The sequence below is a fragment of the Saccoglossus kowalevskii genome, chromosome 5 (genome assembly GCF_978046115.1).
Source record: "Saccoglossus kowalevskii chromosome 5, keSacKowa6.1, whole genome shotgun sequence".
Lineage (NCBI taxonomy): Eukaryota > Metazoa > Hemichordata > Enteropneusta > Harrimaniidae > Saccoglossus > Saccoglossus kowalevskii.
This window is the reverse complement of record NC_140645.1, coordinates 42,970,225-42,990,960: the sequence shown is the minus strand read 5'-3', so window position 1 is coordinate 42,990,960 and position 20,736 is coordinate 42,970,225. Positions and strand designations below refer to the sequence as shown.

The following is a 20,736-nucleotide window of genomic DNA, read 5'->3' as shown; positions in this document are numbered from 1 at the left end:
TGTCTGAATACAATACTTAAAGATCTAAAGTTTGAACTATTTTCTCTATTTTTACCAATGTTTCCTATGGCTATGATCAATATCTCAAAATTGTGCTCATTGACAAAAAAGATATAGTGTTTTAAAAGATGCTTTTTTTATGTCTAGAAGTATTAAAACAAACAGCCTATTGGCTGAGATAGCTCCGCTGTTAGCAATGCACATTTCAATTAAAGAACTGAAGACATCATTAGAAAATTAACAATATGTATAGTATCAAAGCAATTGAACTTTTGGTTTTTAACAAGAAGTCGAAAATATCACTTTTTACCAAAAATTACAAAAATATTCACCAAAATTAGAGAATTGAAGATATCATCACAAAATGAACAAATCTGAGAGAGGTCCACATGTAGTACCTATATATGTAATATCAAAGCAATCGAACTATTGGTTTTTTATAAGAAGTCGAAAATATCACTTTTTACCAAAAATGACAAAAATATTCACCAAAATTAAAGAATCGAAGATATCATCACGAAATGAACAAATCTGAGAAAGGTCTACATGTAGTATCTAAATATGTAATATCAAAGCAATTGAACTATTGGTTTTTAACAAAAAGTCGAAAATATCACTTTTTACCAAAAATTACAAAAATATTCACCAAAATTAGAGAATTGAAGACATCACCACAAAATGAACAAATCTGAGAGAGGTCCACATGTAGTACCCATATATGTAATATCAAAGCAATCGGACTTGTGGTTTTTAACAAGACGTCGAAAATATCACTTTTTACCAAAAATGACAAAAATATTCACCAAAATTAGAGAATTGAAGATATCATTACAAAATGAACAAATCTGAGAGAGATACACATGTAGTACCTACCAGTATATATGTAATATCAAAGCAATTGGACTTGCGGTTTTTAACAAGAAGTCGAAAATATCACTTTTTACCAAAAATTACAAATATATTCACCAAAATTAAAGAATTGAAGATATGATCATGAAATGAACAAATCTGAGAGAGGTCTACCCAAGGTACATTTACACCAAGTATCAAAGCATTCAGGCTTGTAGTTTTCAAGAAGAAGTCAAAAAAGTAAAACATTGACACAGACGACGGACACCGCCGGACAATCACTCATATGATAAGCTCCGCTCGACAAAGTCGACAGCGGAGCTAAAAAGTTCACATATTGTTGAATAATTTTGACACAAAATATTGTCACTGCAACATGCGTAAATATGCACACATTTAAAACAAACAAACAATCTGATAGTCGAAATAGCTCTGCTGTTTCAGCAGGGCTTTGCAACAAAAAGGGCATGCATAAATCCATAATAGAAAATGACCTTGACTTTGTTTTCATTCCTGATAAATTTAATCTATGTACCAAGTTTGAATGACAACTGACAAAACATGTCCAAAATACAACATTTTCAAAAAACAAGATGGCTGCCAGTCGGCTATTTTAAATCAAATCGCTAAACCACTGCATGTGCATATGTCCCACATAAAGTACTAGGCACATGCAAAGAATGAACGGAATCGGTCCAAAGGATTCTGAGATATGACTCCGGACGGACGCACGGACGCACAGACGCACGGACGGAGACCGAATTATAAGTCCCCGTTTTCGGACTTCGTCTGAACGGGGACTAAAAAAATCTTACTAAAAAGAGAATTAACTAGTGTCACAAAATGGACAAATCTGACAGAGGTCCACCCAAAGTACATACATATAAAAATACATATCGAAGCAATCCATCATCCATCTATTCAACCTTATTTTGATCTGTACTTACCAGCATAAGGATTTACAATCGTTGTACCATCAGAATTATCACTACCAGACATCAATGATTCAGCACTACGAACAGATCGTAAACTGCTTCTTTTCTTAACAACACAAATCTCTTTGGGGACAGGTATGCTTGACTTACGAAGCATCTTTCTTTTCCCATCAACAGTAGGTTTAGATTTCGCAAAAAAGGATTTCCATCCACTTGGAGATTTCTTCGTTTTAGATGAGGTTGAGCCTGATCTTTTCCTGTAGAGCCAATTGCAAGAATCATGATTTGATGAAATAGGGGTTAATCTGAAAACATGTTTTTTGCTTTTTTTTAATTTTTTTATTTTGACAAATTATTGATATTATGATATCACTCAAGGCCTGCTGCTGAGTTTTGACAGGAGATACACGCAACACTAAATAATGAAATAAAAATGTGTTAACTCAGCAAAATTTAAAGTCACATGATCAAAGCAAACAATACAACACAATGAATACAAAATACTGAGAATTGAAGATCATGTATTTCATTTCTAGAGTGGATAAAAATCATGAAAATTACAGAATTGAAGATATTGTCATGAAATATTCAAATCTAATATAGATCCAGCATAGTTTACCTGTCAAATGGAAAATCAATAACTGTATGATATTGTTTTGGTAATGCTGATGGACCACCTCCTACTTCAATAAATCGTTGTCTATCATTAACAGGTATATCCTGTACTGATTGCAGCCCACTACGTGCTCTAGCCTCTTCCAATGACAGCAGCTTAGCAGGAGTGGATAGTACAAGTGACTTGGGACGTGCTCTTCTGTTCAATGGGGTGGATCCTGTATGTGGAAACTTGAGTTAATGAACCAACTAATTTAATAAAGAGCGTGTTTGGAAATAAGATTCAGATCCTTGTTTTAAATATTGTGAAGATTTTAGAGTAGACTTGGGGTATAAAAATTTAGAATGAGCAAACAAAAAGATGAACATACTGAAAGTGAACAAAGACAGTGCTAAAAGCAGCCTCAGGGCTCTGTGATAGAGCAGCATTAGATTGACACATAGGCTAGATAAATAAATAAAGTTTAAATTTTTCAGAATGGTATTTAATCTTACCTGGGGCATCAGATGAATCAGTTTTTGCTAACTGTGATTGTAGTTTATCACTGAATATCAAATCAACATTCCTAATCAGATATTCCACAACCACTGATTGAACACGGATCTCCATGAAAGCTGCAACACCAAGCTCTATCTCTTTGGATCTAGAAAAGTCAGAAAGTAGAATAAGGTCATGCAAGCAAAACTTCCAAATATACATATTTGAAATGAACTGGAATAAGAGTATTGACCTACTTTTTGTTGTATGACATGCTGGCAGTTTCAATTTGTCGAGATCTGGAATTCAAATAATGATAAATAAATTTAGGTTATGTGATATGCAATTCATGTGACAAAAGCTATGACTATATCCGCATGAGTTGTGCTTTTGTGAATTTTGATATTCCTATCATTGGGTGCAGTGTGGTAATATTCATTGCAGATAGAACTATACAAATACAAATCTGGGGAACCAAGGAAACATATCAGCCTCCACCAGCACTAAAAACACATTACAAAACAATTAGAAACATGTGATGCAGTTGGTCACATCTGACGGAATTAGAGCTCTGTTTTACAATTCAGGGACTTGGCATTCAAATTAAACATAAGGCAGAGCAAGCATTTATATAGCCCCAAATGATGTGTAGATGAACTTACCTTAGTAAATTAGGGGCCCATACAATTGCTAAATTCTTGGAATGCATTGCTGTTTGGTCCTTGAAAGAAGCCATTTTATTGAGGTGCTTCATTAAGTATTCTACTGTTCTGTAATGTGGGGGTGGCAGTTGTTGTATGACATTAGTAATCTCCAGTAGTCTGGTCTCTTCATTTGAAATGGCTGCTGCAAACTTGTCGTATAATTGGTATGTAAGTAGTGGATTTGGAAGCTCTCTATTTTAAAAAAAAAGTACAACAGATTATCAGAAACTGGTCATAACATAACAGAAGAAAATATGTTTCATTTCCATACTAGAGATATACATAACCTAAACCTTTTCAACACCAGAATTTTGCACATTTTTATGTATTTTTCTAGAATTGCTTCAGGAATCTTGGACTGAATATACATGTTAAGTTGTCGATACAGAGACTGATCAACATTTTAGAAAACAATTTTTTTGAGCTTAATTTTGTCAGCGGTGACAAAAGTTGAAATGGTTTAGAGTATTTTTTTTTGAGAGTTTTTCAAGACCATAATGAAATTTCTATAAACCATAAAACTCATTTCTATCACTGTCCTGCTTCTGTTCCTATTGTAATGTAGTTATTTACCAAGCCATATGGACCATAATACCTTTTATTTTATGTTTCCAGGACAACATTGTATCATGTTCTAAGGTGTTAATTGAGGTGACAATTATGACCAAGGTTACATGCAAGACAAATTATTGTACATATCAGACACTAGAGGGCGTTGTAACTTACCTGAAATACAATTTCACCACAGAACTAACGCTATGTATATCATATATATACTCTTCCATGTCAGGTACATTTTCACTGTCGAACAGTGCTCGTAACTTCTGTATATTAGAGGCCACGCCTGATAACCTATAAATACCATCTCCTATACCATATTTCTCAATAAATTCACAACATATCTTCAGTACCTGGGGGACTGAATAAACAAATATGCAAATCATTCAAGGCAGATGAACTATAAATACTGTCTCATATGCCATATTTCTCAAAAAATTCACAACATATATTTAGACATGTTTAGTGAGTCAACAGGGCATCAGAAATTCTCAGGAGTATGATAGGTCACATTTATTTCCAGGTTGTGTTACAGTTGCAGACCATACAAAACTATCATAAATTAAACCCATTGTGAGAGATTTCAGAATATAAGACCTCCTTATATTACATATTTAACCATGCCACTAGGTTGTACTTGTCTGCCACTAGGTGGCGCTATCTCATCAGTCACTTACCATCATGTTCAGAGTTGAGTAAATGTTCTCCTAAGTCACAACCATAAACTCTCTCACGTAATATCCCACTTTGTTTCAGTCTTCTTTTAGCAGGACGTGCCAAGATAAATGACCTCAAAAACAGGATAAGTTTACCATGTTTCCGAAGAACTAAAGAGAAATTGCAAACAAAATTCAGAACCATTGATATATTACACACACATGAACTATAATGTATGCTAAAATTGTAATAACAGTTTCAGTTTATGTGATCAGTTCCTTAGAGCCACCTCACCCTAAAAATTCAGCAGAGATACAACATATAGTAGGGCTGTTACCCTACACAAAACCAATACATATATCAGGTACATCAAACCTAAATCTTCAAGTAAATAAGGAAGAGACAGCCCTATAGAACTGTACATATCTGACTTATCATGAACTACCATGTGCGCAATTTATGATTATGTAGATGTAAAAAAAAAAAGATGTAAATTCAGATCGTCACGTGATGCCCCCTGGCGTAATGCTATAATATTCTGATCAAAAACCCATATCACATACAAAATACTTTATTTTAGCTGGAATTCATTTTTGATTAAGACTTTTTGGGTGTTTTGTTTGAAGTTTATTTTCACTGATTTTTGATGAGTTGAATGTAAAGTATATTTTTTTTGCAGGATTTTATTTTCACTGAATCACTTCAGCAAAAATAAATTCCAAGTGAAAATAACGGATTTTACAGTGGATTGTAACATGACCAACACCACCACCATACCTTACCCTATATGATGTATCTATAACTTACAGTAAATATGAGAAAATAAACATAAATTGACTGATATACATTTTTGAGCAGTTTGTGTATTGGAATGTATTTTATAAAGTTTATTTCACTGCAATAATCACGGCCATATAAATTTTGAAAAGATCTGTATCTAATGAGAAATTATGTTTATGTTGTCCAAAATTAACAAAAAATTATATACAAATACATATAAATGTGCAAAATGTCACTAAATAAATTAGGCTTAAAACTGAATTTACAGAAATTAGTTAACAACCATAACATATTTTAGAAGCATAAAATATGCAGGAAGAAAAAAATTGCAGCTCAATGATAGATTTAATGCAACCAGTGAAAATTAGTGTACCCACCACTAGGTGGTAGTATACATTTTGTGTACCCACCACTAGATGGCAGTATATGTTTTGTGTACCCACCACTAGATGGCAGTATACATTTAGTATACCCACCACTAGGTGGCAGTATACATTTAGTATACCCACCACATAGGTGACAGTATTCATCAAGCTCTTGGTAAATCCTGTCATTCATGCATAACAGTAAAATATTTCAAATATACAGACTGCTCACTCTATGACATAACACACATTAAACCATAGCAGATGAATGACTTGAATAATTGAAGTCAAACAAATGATCTGTAATTTTCACTGCTTGAAATGAAACAGACATTTTTAGGTACACACCACAAAAAAATTTGATATGAGAGCATTCACAAATGTTATGAAAGTCACAAATCAAGTGTCTGCATTAACAACAATGTTTCTAACAATATTATACATGTGCAGTGAAACCCCTTCAAGACATTGCCTGATGAAAGCCACCACGAATAGCAGAAATGAAATGGAAAAAACAATGTCAACAGCCAATGTGGTGAAAAGAAACATGTCAAAACTTTTCCATTCCCCTTTAAGCAGACTTGCTTATGTAAAAAAATCTTTGTATATCGAACATCTCTATAAACTGAACAAGGGATTGCGTTAACCCCATATTTTACTTCCCTGACTCCAATTATTGAAGAGGGAGCCAGTTTTTCAGGCATGCTGGGGTCCAATCTCTAATCAAGTTAACCAGGGTCAAATTTAAATTTCTTACAATTTTGTAAGTGGGACTCGTCTTGCCAAGACACTAGCGCAAAACCTGAACTGAACATTGTCACAGCTCTGTTGGTATTCTCCGTTTCACTACATCAATCTATTCAGTATATGGTTTAGACAGGTTTCATTATATTTCAAGAAACAAATAAATGTCCTACAAGGTCTTGTGGCCTGATAAAGCCAGTTATGAATTCTGGTGCAAATATAATCAGCAACTGCTAATGACTGATAATTGCTGGACATTTGTACTGTATTTGCTCAATTAGTAGCACATGTACTTACTTAAATGAAGAGGTGTGTTTATGCTCAAAATAGATCATATCAAAATATAATCATATAATAAATGGAATTGTTTGTTTACATGCGCTTCTGTTGGTGTGAACATATTTTAACATCAGCAAATATGGTATTCCACTATTGGCATCCAAACAAATGATTAACAGAGGAAATACAAAAACATAAATATTGTTTTTTATCATCAATTGATATTTATCAGACAGCCGTTAGCAGGCATCTGTAGTATTCTTTTGGTTCACTTTTTTTTTTTAAAAGAACAGTTAGGAAACAAAAAAAACAGTAAAATACAATAAAGGCACAAAATCCAAGACATACAGCACATTTTATTTACAGCATTATGCAAATTTCTATTCAGTAGCATACATTATATTGTAATTAGAGAAATCAAAATCTGCACAAATCAAAAAACAATATAGAAAATGGTTTGATAGTCATAGCTCTTCAAAGCACCACAGACGCTGCAAAGCGAGCAGCTAAATGTTGAGTAAAGAAACAATGTATATATATGCTGTATGGAACCTGTATTGAACATGACGTGGTGAAACGACTTAGATCGCACAATGAAGGCAAAGAGTTCATGGAATTCTAGACATGTTTTGGCTCCATGGCATTCAGTGAGATTGAAAAGTCAAAGGTCACTGCACCATTCATGTTCATGTTGCAACAATGTATGTGCACAAATATTAAATTTCAACAACATGTACACCACAATATGAATAACCTTGGCCTTTTACAAGGGAACAAAGAACGGACATGATTGGTAATCAGTGTTGAAAACAAAAATGACATATATTTATATAATGATAGCAAACTGGTTACAACTGAAAGCACAGAACACACTAATCTACTACAATCACATCTTTGTTTTATTCTCTATTAAAGCTCATACAATGTGCTCACTGCAAACACTACCGGTATATATGGCAAGTTTTATGATTAAGTATTCATATTTTGGCTTGGTGACCTTATAACAACTTCCAATCAAACAATTCTAATCTCTTTAATGCCAAGTAATCAGAATAAGAGTAACCATATTTTTTTTCAGAAAGCAGGGAAAAACTATGACAAGGAAACAGAATTTACTTGTAGTGAAGTCGTCTTGTCTGTGAATGATTTCTAATGGAATACAAACTTCAATTTTGATTGGGAACACATCCTCAAGTTTTTGCTGGAGAAACAAATCAGCTTAATTCATGAGAAACACAGTATAGCATATACCGGTATGTGCAATCACTTTCACTGAATTGTCAGTTCTAGATAAATGCTTTGTGGAGCTTGAATAGACAATGTAGTAAAGTTGAGATTGTAGAGTAAAAAGCAGAGGTAGATTATATTGTTACATACAAAGCATAACACCAAGACATGATGATACAAGCATACCTGTAATACAGTCTATATAACCAGAGGGGAAAGCATCACAACACATAGGTATAAAAAAACAATCAAACAATGTATAAGAAATAACAGAGGTAGTGTTTGACAAGTCAATGTGTTTGCTGCTAGGTATTTGAGGATATAGGAAGAAAATGTTGCCAGTTTTCTCCACTACACTTTACATAGGGGTGAATTAGCGATTTCAATTTTAGTAAACAGATGGTCATGTTTGTTACTGAGAGGAACAGGGTAAGGAGGAGGAAAAGAACATATTTGGTTGTGGGATTGAGGTGAAGGATAAGCATACCAGGCACCATAACTAAATTTAGGAATTATCAATCATTGTTGCATTGAGCATTTTCAGGTTCAATTATTGATCACTAGTAGACCTTACTGTGGCGTTGAGCTTATTTTGTGTCCCTAGACAGCAATATCATCATCTAATTGGCTGACAATACAGCTATGTTGCCTCCACATCTGATAATGATCTACTGGTTTCCTAGCAACACAGGTGTATTGTCAGCTAATTCACTCTTATCACAGAACAGTCATTGCTGACAACTTGGATTCCAAGCCTCATTTTCACATTGATGGAACATATCGGTGGTAAATTGTATGTATCATATCATTACAGGGGACCTGAAAATCAGTCTATGAACGTAAATTACACAGCAATGGTCATGGCATGATAAAAGAAAATTAACTGAAGAATGATTTTCAATGTCAAGAAAACAATATTTACAGTAGATAATTTTATTAAAAAGGTAGGGATTTGGATTTGTTGTGGCTTTTCTTTCAAAATTTGATAATTTATCATACATTTGCTATACCTGAGAAAACAACACGAAAAACTTTGCTTGGTGAATGTCAACAGGGGCTGACATTATGATTTGAGGAATTCAAAGAGACAAAATTTGTATTTGATGTACCGTATTTGTCTTCAGTTAAGCGCCACCTTCAATTAGGCGCCAGTGCCACAAAAACTTTGTATTTTACACCTCAATTAAGCGCCAGACAAAGTTGAAATTTTGGCACGTAATGATCGTGAATTGGGCGCCGGCGGATCGACTACCGGTTACCGGTTCGTAGCGATGGACGCGATCGCGGAAGTCCCTCGCTGTTACTGTACGAATGGCTTTTATGTAAAAAAAAATTGGTTTTGTTTCTAACAATTTTTAAGAAATCGGTCTATAATCTCTTGAAACATGTCTTTTTAGTCTACTGTAGAAAATATCAGCGTGGTTTTTAATTTCGCAGTAAGTCCATAAAAACGAAATTAAAACAATGCGAAAATGTTCTGTTTCAAATGCGCTGTTGTCACAGTAAACAGTGTTAAATTATTCTTTAAATGCTTAGTTTACTTTCCAAAAATAACTAATTTCTTGATTTAAAAAAAAAAATCATGCCGTTTTTCCCACCAAAATCAAAGCCAAAATATCGCAAACATCGGCAAATCACTTCCGCATTGCGTTCATACATTATTTAAATGAGCTATGGTAATTTGATCACGTTGGCATCATCCAGCATTTTGATTGGTTAATTAACGACTTGACCTATCAGGTCAAAAAACGCGTTCCAGGTCAAGTCCTAGACAGGAAGCATGGCAGACATCGAATCGCGCCGAGCGTTTACATGCGACCAGAATCATTCGCTTACGATGAAATTAAGTTGAATTTTACTTGCATTTTATTTTTTGTACGTTATTATAACTACTACTGAGTAATAATCGTAACCGTGGAATGCAGCATGACCGGATTTTGCTACCGTGATCATTGACTACTAAGCGTTGAATTTGTGTTTGTTTTATTTTTCTGTTGATTGTACGGCAAACTGTGAATGTTTTCTAAAGAATGATAATTTTTGTATAACTTTCTAAACTGTCTGAAAATGGGTCATTTACTCAGTATTTAAAATAAAGGCTACAGTGACTAAGCGACAGACTGTAATGTAAAATATTGTCAATAATCTATCACCAGAATGGAGCAAAAACAATGGCTTGTAACACAGTTACCGGTACTAGAACTTGAAGTGCTTGAAATAAGCGCCATTTGAAACAAAGTTGCTCAAATTTAACCACAAATAAGCGCCACCATGACATGAAAGTGTAACAAAGTGGCGCCTAAGTGAAGACAAATACGGTATACCACTTCTATATCCTATAATTATAAATGTGTGAAAGAACACAAGCTTGTCTATCTCCTTATCTGATCAATATCTGCATTCCTACATAATATGTATGTCTTGCTTCTGTATTTTATGCAAAAAACCACTTTGCTTTGCACACTTGTAATGACTGAATTCATATTTTCACTGAATCAAGTGCTACTATGCATAGGATATGCAATATGCATAACCCCTAAAGGTCAAACATCCTGGATATTTTTAGAGGGCAAGGGTGGGCAAACTCACTATACATGAACTGTGAAGAGTAAGGATCATCTGATTTTGCCAATAGCTCCAGTTCACCAGATATAATGCAGCATATGTATGCAGCCATTACAAATAGAAGTCTGTATTGTTAGGTGAAAGAAGAAGAGAGACACTTTACCTGGTTTAGGAGTTTTAGGCACTTTGCTGACCACACATGTTGGTACGCTACCTCCTATAACTTGGACACAAGAACACGGAAAGAAACCCACTTCAAATCCTTTCTTCCCCCTCCACCAGTTTGTATCCTCTATTGGCGGCATATCAATCACAGAAACAATATCTCCAACCTGTGTACAATATAATGTATAGTACATGATAAAACAATGCAGCCAAACATCATTATATCATATTTCATTTTGTATTTTTGTATATAACCCTGGAAGCTTCAGACAGCGTACAAGCAGTGTGTACAATGAAAAAAGTTTGTCAGTTTTTGACGTAACACTGTGGTGACACAATTTATGCATGTGATAACGGTCAGCAATGACATTTCAGATCTAAATATGGGCAATGTATGGGGTTCAGTTGTCAAAATTGGTTGAACAAAATGAGGACATTCTGAAAAAATACCAACAACTTGCTGATGTCTGGGAAGCATGTAATTCACTCACTGTAGAGATGCAATGTCAGAATATCTGGTTGATGATGTATGAACACAATACAGGGAAGATATCTTACAGAATTCCTTGGATATGCTGTTAGCGAAACCCAAATAAAAAAGTATGGTCATCAGACCACTTTTTGCACAAAACACAGGTCATTGAAAATGTTGATTTTAAACTATTTTACCATTATGGTTCCTATGGTAAAAAGTTTTCAACATTTCCCAAATTACACTTGGTTACATACAAAAATATACATCTATGATGAAAGCAATGGTATTACAGATTAGTTGCAAGATTGGTATTTATGATTTTCAAGAATTATTAGAATATTCTGATAATTACTATTGTGGTTATAGAATAATGCTTTAACGTGGCTTTAAAATGTCAACTTTGTATCTTTTTAAGCATTTTATCTCTAAACAAATATTTTGTACTGAGAAAAAATCTGAAAAATTTAAACATAGAACAATTTTTCGACCACCTGGATTTACCAGGTTGATTACCCATGATCTACATTTAGACGGCTGTCATTACTCCATCTTACCTGTAATGATAACTCGTCATTTGACTGAGCTACATATCTTTTAACTACATGTGCCGCTGCAACAGCTGGGATATTAATTGCAGATTCTTCGGACACGATTAAATGGTTGCCATGGTTATCGACCTATTAACAAAACATAGATGAATATCAAGTTTATTCACACACAAAAATATTTTAGAAAAGAAATTTAGAGAAAAATATTTCTGTAATAAATACATTTATTTGCAAGCATTATCGAATACAGGGAAATAGTTCCTTTAAATAAAGTGTGAATCTCTTGGTAGACTAATGTAACTAAGCCAAATTGTGAAAATCATCAAATTTTGTATCAGTGTGTATTTCACTAGTGACCATAAGTCACAGAGTCTTGCATGTCCTTAGTCTTTTCACCAACAGTTCCCTCTTTTCATCACAAATTCAAAAGTTTAAAGTCTGCACTTTTTTTAAAGAAAATTGGGATAAAAATAGCCAATTTTTTTAGTTAAAACTGATAAGGGTTCATTTCCAGAAAAATTTGTGGGCGAGAAAGAGAAAGTCTGGTGGTGAAAAGGTTAAATCAACATTTTGAGTTATAAGAATTAAATGGTTTACTTTACTATAATACAATGTAGCCGGCATATCAATTTCAATGTGAACATAGTATAGAACAGGTGCAAATGGTGACATAAGTCTCTCATGACAGTACAATCACAAAGCAAAGGATGGTGATTTTTGGTGATTCATGACATGACATACAGGCTACTGTTTACTCAAATCAAATATAAAATACATTAGACACTTTTTATTAGAACTATCTACCAGTATTACCGTATTACATGCATTTGGAGAATATATCCATCCATGCCTGGAACACAAAGACACTTGGACATTACAATACTGTAAACTCATTAAGTAATCACTGCATTTGAATTTCACTATTGTGGCACATAAACCTACATAAATATTTCAAATTACGATATAATCAATCAAAATCAATGAATTTGAAACCCAGTAAATAATAAATCAAAATAGTGATATCAAATATTAGTGAAAATTAATGGTTTTACAGTAACAGGTTGCATCCACTACTGCACTAAAACATTCATGATGAACATTGACATAGTTTGCGAGCAACCACAAAAATGCACAGAAATTCAGTGAGAAAAAACTGCAGTAGAGACAATACAGTTTTTGCTGTTAATAGCGTATGGACTTATGCAAATGAAGTATGTCTAAAGTGAAAATAAGTAAAATTTTAATGCCCAAAATACACAAGCAATGTACAATTTGATCAATATGCGATTCTAATAAACAGGCAAAAATAATAAATTATTTCATTATTTAATAATCAAAATTGAATACTGGGAATATTTTTTTAAAATTATCATTAATTTATTATATCAATTTTAAATAACTCAATTAATAATTTACTAGTATTAAATGTGATATGACTAACAAATCTAGGTGAATTATCTACTGCAGGCCCCTCTTTGGAAAGAGAGTGCATTTCTCAAGAAAGTGACAGGCATTCCTTGTGGTCAAATAAAATATTCTATGTCAACGAATCAAAAGATATGTAACATCCTGTTCAACAGAAAAAAGTCCACAACAGCGCCCTCACAGAACTAACAAATAAGAATGAGTACCAGCCTAGGCATATGGCTTGGATTCAAGCTATTCATTCCCAGAACATGCAATAAAGCACATACATCGTAAATTTGGTAAATGTCTCCCACTTTGCATGTCACCAATATAAAACATGCAAATTAGGTAAGCGCGCATTTGCAAGACAGCAAATGGAGCAGTCCTATACAAACCAATAGTTTTGTCAAACAATACACAAACTTAGTACTTTGGGGGCAAAAACCACACCAGCTACCTAGGCAACTACACTACAATGCTGATGATGTGGGGACCACATGGTTACCTGGCAACAGTATCCATAGTTATCCATCTTTAAGGAGGAGGAAGATGATAAGAGATGACGGAACTAATGAACGTCAAGTAAATACATGATGCATATGAAGATGAAATGTGTTTATTAAAGGTTCACAGGAAATGTTGGAAACTATTGGAAAGTGACAATGATATTGGAGATCTACAAAGAATACTCTCTACTGTGGAACATCCAGGTATTACACAATAAACAAATTGAACTAAACAATATTTTAAAACTAGCGCCGAAGGCGCATATTAGTTTTTATGTTTATATAAGAGATTGCATACTTACCTTTGGTTAATGAAATTTTAATTTCATAAACAAATGGGATAATTGCCAATTATCATATAATACTGGTTAAATAAAATCGAAATAACAGTGGATAGCTCCCGTAGGGGGCGTCCTTCCCCTGTCATCTGATTTGCATACTTCCAGATCTTTTTGACCACGATATTGATTCGTAGCTATTTATCTGGGGTGGTTTTGGGTGGGAAGGTAAGTATGCAATCTCTTATATAAACATAAAAACTAATATGCGCCTTCGGCGCTAGTTTTAAAAGTTTATTACAGAGTATTGCATACTAACCCCTTTGGTTAATGAAATTTTAATTTCATAAACAAATGGGACAGATTACCAGAGAATATCTCTTGGCAGATAAATACTACCCCACCTGATTATGGAATTGAAAAAATTCCATCCCCCCAACTGTATAACTCCCGCTAACTGAATAATTCTTGCAGTTGCGGAAAGTTACATGCCCTATTGTTTCGTTACAACTTGGCCTGTCACTAGGTAGCCTAATGAGTGTAGGCCCTGTGACTCGGCCGCTAGGTCTTTCAGGTAATAAGAGAGAAAAGTGTTGCTAGTTTTCCAGGACCCGGCTGCTAGCACCTGGGCTAAAGAAGCTCCGCTAGCAAATGCCAGTGTATTACCTATGCCTCTTAAGTCATGCATCTTGGCAGTGACTTTGCCTGCCTCTGTGCTCAAATACTTATCACTATAAGCGTGGTAAACTGTCTCTTTTACCCATCTCGCTAACGTGAATTTCGACGCCGCTGAGCTTTGTTTACCTTTTTGGTAACAAACGAACATCGACCTTTGACCCCTTCTGACCCCGGAAGTACGTTTCTTATAATAAGCTAGCGCACGTACCGGACAAAGAATTCTGTCTTGTTTTTCATTGGAAATATTGCTCAGTGCCGGGATAACGATCGGAGTCGCCGTCTCGTGCAGTTTCTGATTTTTTTCCTCTGAATTTTACTGATGTCATTAAAATCGCTTTATCGGGATAAAACACTGTAAAATTGTCTTCAAATGACAGAGCGTGTATTTCGCTAACTCGCCTCCCTGAAGCGAGTGCTAGTAGAAAAACAGTCTTTTTCGTCCAGTCCTGTAGTGATTCCTTCGGTTCGTATGGGAATTGTCGTAGCGCTTCAAGGACTACTGACAAGCTCCATGCAGGCGCTTTGTACCTCTCAATGGGGCCCGCCTGTGTAATAAAGCCCTTGAACAGATCGGAGATTGTCGGGTCATCCGAAATGTTTTTGTCTAGGCTTAGTTTGAGTACAGAGTTGATCGCCGATTTATAGTTTTCTACTGTCCCCGGTTTCAACTTTTTTTCGTTGATCAAATAAGAAAAAAACTCCGCTACTTGGGGCAAAGAGGGATAGAGTGGATGTATATCCCCTGCAAGACACCAATTACGAAATTTTTCCCAGTGGTATTGATACAATCCATTTGAGGAATCCCTAAGCCCGGCCGTCGTTGTTTGCGACACTTGGCTTGAAAACCCTTGCGCAATTCTAAATTGCTGGATAGTTTCCACACGTGAAGTTGGTACAGCTCCGGGTTGGTTGGTGTATAACCGCCGGGTTGTGTCAACGTGATTTCTTGTGGCAGGCTTCTCGGATGGTCCGTTAGCAGAGACAGCAGTAACGGAAACCAAGTCTGAGACGGCCAGTTCGGTGCCACTAGAATCATGTGCGAGTTCTCCGATTGTTCCAGTTTTTGTAACGTTCGGTGGATCAATGGAAATGGTGGGAATGCGTAACTGAACATTCCGCCCCACTCCATCTGAAGTGCGTCCCACGTCAGTGACTGTTTGTCCGGATAACGCGTCACAAAAACGGGACGTTTTTTGTTTTCCGGTGTTGCAAACAGATCTACCTGGGGTTCCCCCCACATGTCGAACACTAGGTTTACTGCCGTCTGTGACAGCTCCCATTCTGTGTCGTCGTAGGGTTTCCCCCGGGATAGCGAGTCCGCTACACCGTTTTGGACTCCCGGTATATGTTTGCACATCAGCTCGACTTTGTTTTGTGCACACCACTTTAGCACTGCTACAGCATGGTCGTTTAACGACTGTGATTTCGTTCCCCCTTCCTTGTTGAGGTAAGCTACTACAGTCTGATTGTCGGATCTTATTAACACGGCCCGGTTTTTTACCGCTTTTTTGAAGGATTGCAGGGAGAACTGCACCGCTAGCATTTCCAGTCGGTTTATGTGAAATTTCCTTTGTTTTTCGTTCCACTGACCGTGTGCAATCCCGTCCATGCAGTGCCCTCCCCAGCCCGTCATGGATGCATCCGTCACCAACGTTACTGTCGGTTTCGCCTTGTCCATGGGAATCCCCGCCGTGAGGTTCTTGAGGTTGCCCCACCACGGAAGTGATTCCAGAAAGGCCGGTGTGAACAGTACCGGTTTTTCTTATTTTATCCCGTCCTTTGATAGTCGCATTTTTAACTGTGCGTCTAACACTAGGCGTTGGATCGGTCTGGACTGTAGCGCCGCTCTCGGTACTAAGCCCCTCATCGAAGTTAACATCCCCACTAGTCGCATTACCTGGCGTAGTGTGGCTTGTTTTTGTTTTAGAAATGATTGTATCATTTTTTGTACATTGTCGATTCTGTGCTGGGCTGGTCGGATCATGCCTTTCTCCGCATCCAGTTCCATGCCCAGAAAGACTATTTTCTGCGTCGGTATTAATTCTGATTTTTCCATATTTATCAGAAAACCTAGCTTTAACAGTAGACTGACAGTCCGCTCGGTTGATTGACAAATCAGGTTCCGATTTTGACTTTTTATCAGCCAGTCGTCTAAGTAGGGGTTGACGTCTGCGTAGAACTTTTGTAAACAGAAGTGGGGCTGACGTCAGACCGAAAGGTAGGACGGTGTACTGATACGTTACACCGTTCACCACGAATCGTAACAAGCGCCTGCTGTCTGTGTGTATTGGTATGTGCAGGTAAGCGTCGGTCAAGTCGAGGGACGTCATCCAGTCCCCTTTTTGAATTGACGCTCTCACTAGTGCCGGAGTTAACATTTTGAACGTTTCTTTCTTCACAAATTTGTTCAACTCCTTTAAATCCAGCACCAGCCTGTACCCACCGTTGGATTTCTTGACGGGAAATAACCTCGAGATGAAAGAATTTTTCGGGTTTTGTACCCGCTGAATTACCTTTTTTTCGAGTAGTATTTCCACGCTTTCTTTCAGTATTGTTGACTGAGTAGAGCCCGGTTTCCCCGAAATACATGTTCTTTTTTTGCATTTCGGTTCTTTTATCAACGGTATTCGATACCCGTGTGTTATTATCGATATCACATACGGATCGTTTATAGTTTCTTTCCACCGGGGAATACATTTCTGCAGACGCAGTGCCACCGGCGTCGAGGGACTCACCAACCCTCGGTCGCTTGTGGCGGTATACATTGACATCGCCGATTTCTCCATTTCCCCCTGGAGTGAATGCGGCGTTATATCCCCGTTTAACGTCCTTCCCCCCCTTTTTTTCCAACCTGGAGGGGAGTAGGGACTCTGCCTTACGGGTTTCTGTTTTTTCACCGGTCGATGCGTCATTCTCCCTAGGTCCACGCATTCGGCCGGTTGTTTGTTTATACGATCGCCCACCGACCTGAGGTGCGGCCGACCGTGTTTTTGTTGTGCACGATTGAGTTCCCGCCATCCTGGGCACTGAACAAAATCGCTTAATGCACGATGTTTTGCACGACTTGGTTCCCGCCGACCTGGGCACTGAACCGAATCGTTTAATGCAAGTGGTATATGTGTAAGGGGATCTGTGGTTTGATTTGTTTGACAAAAATACTCGGAGACTTGAGTAATATTTGACATGTTTAATCGCACCTTGTTTTGATACATTACCATATTTGCTGACGTATAGTCAGGAAGACTTTTTAGTGTTACCAGTCTGTTTCGAGAATTGTTTATTCTGTCGCTGCTGGTTTTCACTTTTTCCTTTTGCCTGATTCGGGTTTGCCTTTGCGTTTCCCTTGGGCTGACCCGTAGTAGCTTGGTTAACTGGCTTCGCCTTGGTCGCGATGCTCTGTTTGTTATTAGCGGCTTGCTTGGCTTTAAAGGCGCCTTCGATCATCACACGGTTAACTTTTGCCGCTGCTTTCTCATTCAACTTAGAATTCACAGCGCTGAGTTTTCCGTCGAATAATTTGGTCCCTCTGAAATCGATCGTCGCCAATTCGTTCTTGATTTCAGCGTTGGCGGCTGTCTTTAGCATAGCGGACCAAACTGCTGCACGGCGAGAGTGTTGAATAGTCGCTCGTAACTGGAGGTGACTCTGTATTATGTCAGCGTCGACGACGTTAGTCGCGACCAACAGCGGCTCTAATGTGCTAAACAGTTCATCCTTGGTGATGTTGCCTGTTTTGAATTTCGCTAACTGAATTTGTGTAGTAGTAGTGAAAAATTCTCTATGGCTTAATGCAAGAGAAGTGTCCCAAACGTTGTTTTCCAATCTACATAGCGTTGACTGGGACAGGCAATACGGGATGTAAACTTGTGGTTTGCCGAGTGGATGTTTCGTTATACTTCCTTCGGCGACCATTTCCCGGACGCATGGCTCCAGTTCTGGTGGTTGTACGCCGAGAGGTCGTTCGTGCAGGCTGGCGTCGGTACCGACCGGTGTTTTCCACTCATCAGCGGGCGGTATGACTTTTTGGTAGCGTCTGCTCCAATCGTCCCGGTTAGTCCCCAAGAAGTCGTCCTTGGTGGCTGTAGCGGTTTTCTCGGTAACTTCACGATCCCATTTGCCTCCTCCGATCACGCGTTGTGTTATAGCAGCGCCCTGTGTCAGTCGGGGAGACCATGGTAGCATTGCTGAAGTCGCAAAAGTGTCCTTTTTCGGCAGTGTAGACAAACCGATCGAGAAACGTGGGGCGTCCGCCATCGGTGGAATCGGTAGAGGTAAGATTTTCTTTACCATAACCGCACCTTTCGTGATAGCATCGGAGCGGATTTTGAATTCGGGGTCCTCCTTGTCGGTACCACTCGCTGTTGTGGTTTTCGACGAGCCGGCCTCCCCCGCGTTGCTTGTAGCATCTTCAGTAGAAAAAATCACGCCTGCCTCAGCCAGTGCATCTTCAACATTTTCTCGCACCACTGTTGTGTAGGATTTTTTCTTTTCCGCCTGGAGAGCGCTGACACTCCATGCTTTTGGTGGTACCTCTTCGTCTACTGGGTTTTCCAAAACTTTAATTTTTCTGGTCAGTAGATCCACCTTGTTCTGTAAATGAGCTATAACACTTTGCTCATTGTCAGTCTCCTTTGGACGTTTTTGGCTGGGTTCGTCTGCCAATAGTTCGTCCTCAGCGTTGGTAGGTACCGATGAAACCGAAGACTCCTCCAAATGACGTTTTTTGGATTTCTTCTTTCCTGATTTTTCCGTTGACTTGCGTAGGCGGGAATCCCAGTTCCAAGTTTCTATCGGCCAGGCGAGGCAAACACCGCAGTTGATGTGCCCATTACATTTTCTGCCACATGGAATGCAAATACGGTGATCATCGTAAGTGAGCATCGATATATGGCACTCTTCACACTTTCGTCCGAAAGTGTTTGAATCCGAAGTGCTGGGATGAACGGTGTTCAACTCTCCGGTATCCATATTTTCCGCCATCTTGAAACTGAAGGCGGGCTTTTGAGTTTCGTTACTAAAACTACAATTTTTTACTCAAGGTGACTAAGTACGAAGTTCTTGATGTCCACAAGAGCTTCCTGACACACTAATAGTTCGGTGGCTGTGTTGATGGGTGGTAACAATGTATTTCCACCGCAAAAACAATGATATTTTGGCAAGCCCAAATTTCAACCGTGAATCAATCTCGTGGTTAAAAATGGAAGTATGCAAATCAGATGACAGGGGAAGGACGCCCCTACGGGAGCTATCCACTGTTATTTCGATTTTATTTAACCAGTATTATATGATAATTGGCAATTATCCCATTTGTTTATGAAATTAAAATTTCATTAACCAAAGGGGTTAGTATGCAATACTCTGTAATAAACTTCTGTAAATTGAACACTCATGTTTAACTGACAGGTTTCCATGGTAAAGTTGAAAAGTCACCCTGTGATTTTGAGAATTTTGCAAGCCAGGGTAAACTGAACCTATTTGTACAACAGTTTTCCCGAAGAAGCCATAATTTTAGGACGAAACGTTAAAAAGAATAAACGTCATTATTACAGAACTGACCAGGTGTATTGTTGTGATAATCTTTGTGTATTTGCATATTATCAACCCGCAAAACTAGCAACTGGGGATCGTCTGATCTATTATTGTTAAGTATTTTGTAGCATTGAACATTTCACTGAAGCAATGAAAGACACCCATAGTGGAATTTTTAAGACCTAGAAAGTGCAATGCACGTGACAAAGAGTTTTAGAGGCAATTCACAAGAATATCATACCATGCAGAGTACACCCAATATATATGACTCATTGGTAAAACAATAAAATGTGATGCTGAAGTAAAACAGCATGCTATTATTTGCAAAAATTACCGTAAAATTTAAATTTGCCACCCATGTAAATTAAAGATCAAAATGAAAAGCTATATAACC

At 37.3% G+C, this 20,736-nt stretch overlaps 1 protein-coding gene across 1 annotated transcript in view; it reads right to left on the bottom strand.

Moving 5' to 3' along the window:
- The window catches only part of LOC102803321 (uncharacterized), an 87,918-nt gene that overhangs the window by 4,629 nt on the left and 62,553 nt on the right, over positions 1-20,736 (bottom strand). The window contains exons 8-16 of the mRNA XM_085499444.1: positions 11,951-12,073; positions 10,920-11,088; positions 4,817-4,966; positions 4,308-4,500; positions 3,540-3,773; positions 3,135-3,176; positions 2,895-3,043; positions 2,404-2,617; positions 1,797-2,041 (exon numbers count right to left, since the gene is read on the bottom strand). Of these exons, the coding sequence (XP_085355570.1) occupies positions 1,797-2,041; positions 2,404-2,617; positions 2,895-3,043; positions 3,135-3,176; positions 3,540-3,773; positions 4,308-4,500; positions 4,817-4,966; positions 10,920-11,088; positions 11,951-12,073 (1,519 nt within the window). The remainder of the gene's footprint in view (positions 1-1,796; positions 2,042-2,403; positions 2,618-2,894; positions 3,044-3,134; positions 3,177-3,539; positions 3,774-4,307; positions 4,501-4,816; positions 4,967-10,919; positions 11,089-11,950; positions 12,074-20,736) is intronic.